Here is a 3,613-nt window from a genome sequence, read left to right as displayed (position 1 = left end):
ATCTTAATTATTGTTATTTTGGTTAAACTATTTTCACAAAGGTTATTGCTATCATTAATTGATATGGAATGCTATCGTACCCAGTCGGTTAATGATAAGTGTTGATCAAATGCTGGGTTTGGTCAACTAATTCAGGAAAACACAAGGTTTATTATGGCTATCCTAATAAATCCTTAGGTTAAATACTTGAATTGCAAGACTGTTGAAGTTTACCTATGATAGATGACCAATTGACTTAATCTGAACCCTTGGATCAGAATTTGGTAAGACTGAATTTTCCTTGTTAATTGTTATTTGATATTTTGCGTTAATAGTTATTTTAGAATTTAATTTCCCACTCTTTATATTGCACATTCGGCTGAGAAATTAATTACTGGCTCCCTGTGGGATTTGACCTAGTACCACTATTAGTACAAATTTATTGTACGGTGGGACTAGAATTAACTTTGAGGACTTCAACAACCCGTCAGAATTTTGGCACCGTTGCTAGGAAGCTACTTTAATTTCTTAGCTTTGTACCTCCTGTTTGTGTTAACCTTCTTTGTTTTATGACTCGTGCTTCTCACCAAGGTGACCCTGGAATTGAGAAGACCACCCGTCAATTGAGAAAGGAGGCAAAGGAAAGGAAGGGCCATTCACCCCAAGTGTGAATTCTGATATTGATTTGACAACTTGTGATCGATCCATTTCCGAAGAGAAGCAAAGGATGGATGATAGAGAAAGAATGCTAAGAGAGTTAGCTGCGCCAATCATGAATCAACAGCCTTTTTGCATAATCTATCCCACTCTCGAGGTAGCTTTTGAACTTATATCGGGTTTGATTCAATTGCTTCCTGTTTTTCATGGCTTTCCAGGTGAAGACCCTCATAAGCATCTTAAAGAGTTCCATGTCATCTGTTCGAGCATGAAACCATAGGGTATGACTGAGGATCAGGTAAAACTTATAGCTTTTCCTTTTACTTTACGAGACAAAGAAAAGGACTGGTTATACATTCTTCCTCCTGGTTCAATATGTACATGGGATGAGATGAATAGGATGTTTTTTGATAAATATTTCCCTGCATCACAAGCTGCAAATATTAGAAAGGAGATTTATGGGGTAAGGCAGTTTAGTGGTGAGACACTATACGAGTATTGGGAAAGGTTTAAACTACTCTGTGCTAGCTGCCCACACCACCAAATACCCGAGCAGCTCTTAATCCAATACTTCTACGAAGGACTCCAACCTATGGATAGAAGTATGGTAGATGCATCTAGTGGAGGAGCCTTAGTCAATAAAACACCTGAGGCAGCTAGGGAATTGATTTCCAACATGGCCAAAAACTCCCAACAATTTGGAGCAAGAATAGATGGTGCTATCAGACGTGTTAATGAGGTAAGCCATTCTAATTTGGAAAGTCAAATATCTGATCTAACTGCCTTGGTTCGTCAAATGGTTGTAGGGCAACTACAAATGGCAAGGGTTTGTGGCATATGCTCAATTCCTAGGCATCCTATTATGTGCCCATCATTACAAGATGGTTCGATGCAGTAAGTCAGTGTCGTAGGAGGATTTCCGGGCCAACCTCAATGCAAGTATGACCCCTATTCCAACTATTACAATCCTGGGTAGAGGGATCATCCCAATCTGAGCTATGGAAATCAAGGAGGGCCATAGAGATTCCAGCCCCAAGCTTTCAACAAACAACATCCAATTCCAACACCTACCCAAGCTCAAATTCAACCCTCAAGTTCAGGTATGTCTCTAGAAGAGATAGTTAAGGCTCTTACAACTAACACTCAGTAATTCCAACAAGAAACAAGGGCCAACATCCAGAACTTAGGGAACCAAATCAGTCAACTTGCTACTTCCATTAGCAAATTGGAGGCACAGAACTCTGGAAAGCTACCATTACAGATGGTAGTCAATCCCAAGGAGAATGCGGGTGCAATGGTGATGAGAAGTGGGAAGGAATTATAGTCACAACCTACTTCACCAAGGAAAGAGGATAAAGAGTAGAAAGAAGAGGAGGAACAAGTATCACATGAGGTAAAACCCAACCCCCCTCTACCTAAGATATCTAATGCCATTGTGCCACCATTCCCTAGAAGGTTGGAAAAATCTAAGAAAGAAGAGTACGAGCAAGAAATCTTGGAGACATTTAGGAAGGTGGAAATAAATATTCCCTTGTTAGATGCCATCAAACAAATTCACAAATACACAAAATTTCTGAAGGAGTTGTGCACTAACAAAAGGAAGCTGAGAGGAGATGAGAAGGTAAAGGTTGGGGAGAATGTGTCAGCTGTCATCAAGAGGACCTTGCTGGAAAAGCGTGTTGATCCATGTTTACTTTACCTTGCGTGATTGGCAATAAAAGAATTGAGCATGCCATGCTAGATTTAGGTGCATCCATCAATGTCATGCCATACTCAATTTATTGTGCTTTGAATTCAGGTACATTAATGGAGACTAGGGTAGTCATTCAATTAGCTAACCGTTCTAACACTTACCCTGAAGGGATTGTTGAAGATTTTTTGGTGCAGGTCAATGACCTAATATTTCTAGCTGACTTTTACATCTTGAAGATGGAGGAAAACACTATCACAAGTTCAGCCCCACTTCTATTAGGCAGGCCATTTATGAAAATGTAGGCCCCTATTTTAGATTTGAACCCGCCCATGATGGATGAAAGGGGAAAACATAGAAAGCTGCAACTACGAGAATTAGAGGATCCGATTCATGATTATTAAAAATAGGAAAGTTTGTTTTTCCTTTTTCTTTTTGTTTTTATATTTCTAGTTTAGTTTTTCTGCCCTTTCTTTGCATTTAACCTCACATTGAGGACAATGTAAGATTTAAGTGTGGGGGAGGGGATTTAGGTTAGAATTTAGGTTGCATTTTAAAATTTGATTTAGGTTGTATTTTTTCTGCATTTGCTTTTCAAAAAAATCTCAACTCTTTTGAAATCAATTGAAACAATGTTCTAGGGAAATTCTTGTGTGAACCTAGTAATGAGGTACGATCAAGGAATACATGACTTATCTGAAGTCATTTCCAGTTAAGCTAGTCCTAAATTCAAGTTTAAGTAAATAGGGTAAATACTTCACCATTGCCACAATTGGTAGGATAGAGCATAAAATGCACCTACAGGTCAAGTAATCCGATGGTAGGATGGAGCATAAAATGCACCTACTAGCCAAATCATCTGATGGTAGGATGGAGCATAAAATGCACCTACCAGCCAAGTCATCTAATAGTAGGATGGAGAATAAAATGCACCTACTAGCTAGTAAATCAAATAGTAGGATGGAGCATAAAATGAACCTACTAACCAAGTAATCCAAAAGCGAGATGGAGCATAAAAAGCACTCACTTCTTCAGAGGAGAGAAAAAGAAAATAAAAAGAAAGAAAAGATAAAAAGGTTTTCCCTGATTTACTACTTGGTTTGTAGTAGAAAAAATTGGATTAACTGATGAATGAGTTGTGTATGGCTTGGTTGTGTTGATTTAATGGTTCACAATATTTAACCTAGAATATTTGTGGAAAAAGATGGAGAGATGAGTTTAAAGATTAGCAGGATAGTTAGTTTGTTCTTGTTCTATATTTGCTGGAGTTTTGTCTTGCCCGAGGAT

The 3,613-nt window shown here is 38.4% G+C and overlaps 1 protein-coding gene across 1 annotated transcript; it reads left to right on the top strand.

The window, feature by feature from the left end:
• Positions 1-919: 919 nt before the first annotated feature.
• On the top strand, positions 920-2,344 carry LOC148874327 (uncharacterized). The gene is made up of 2 exons (XM_088960793.1): positions 920-1,530; positions 2,089-2,344. Exons 1-2 carry the CDS (start codon positions 920-922, stop codon positions 2,342-2,344), a joined length of 867 nt encoding a protein of 288 aa, XP_088816919.1.
• Positions 2,345-3,613: the final 1,269 nt, after the last annotated feature.

The sequence above is a fragment of the Nelumbo lutea genome, chromosome 1, assembly GCF_056320005.1.
Source record: "Nelumbo lutea isolate HS-2025 chromosome 1, American lotus-T2T, whole genome shotgun sequence".
Taxonomy (NCBI): domain Eukaryota; kingdom Viridiplantae; phylum Streptophyta; class Magnoliopsida; order Proteales; family Nelumbonaceae; genus Nelumbo; species Nelumbo lutea.
Note: the sequence above shows the minus strand (reverse complement) of the source record. Positions and strands in the feature narration are given on the sequence as shown.

What these genes read in the sequence shown, in the direction of transcription:
- LOC148874327 (XM_088960793.1), top strand. Translation starts at nt 920, where the DNA reads ATGACTGAGGATCAGGTAAAACTTATAGCTTTTCCTTTTACTTTACGA. An exon ending in TTACAAGATGGTTCGATGCA is followed by an intron (nt 1,531 to 2,088) that starts GTAAGTCAGTGT and finishes ACCATTCCCTAG; the next exon opens with AAGGTTGGAAAAATCTAAGA.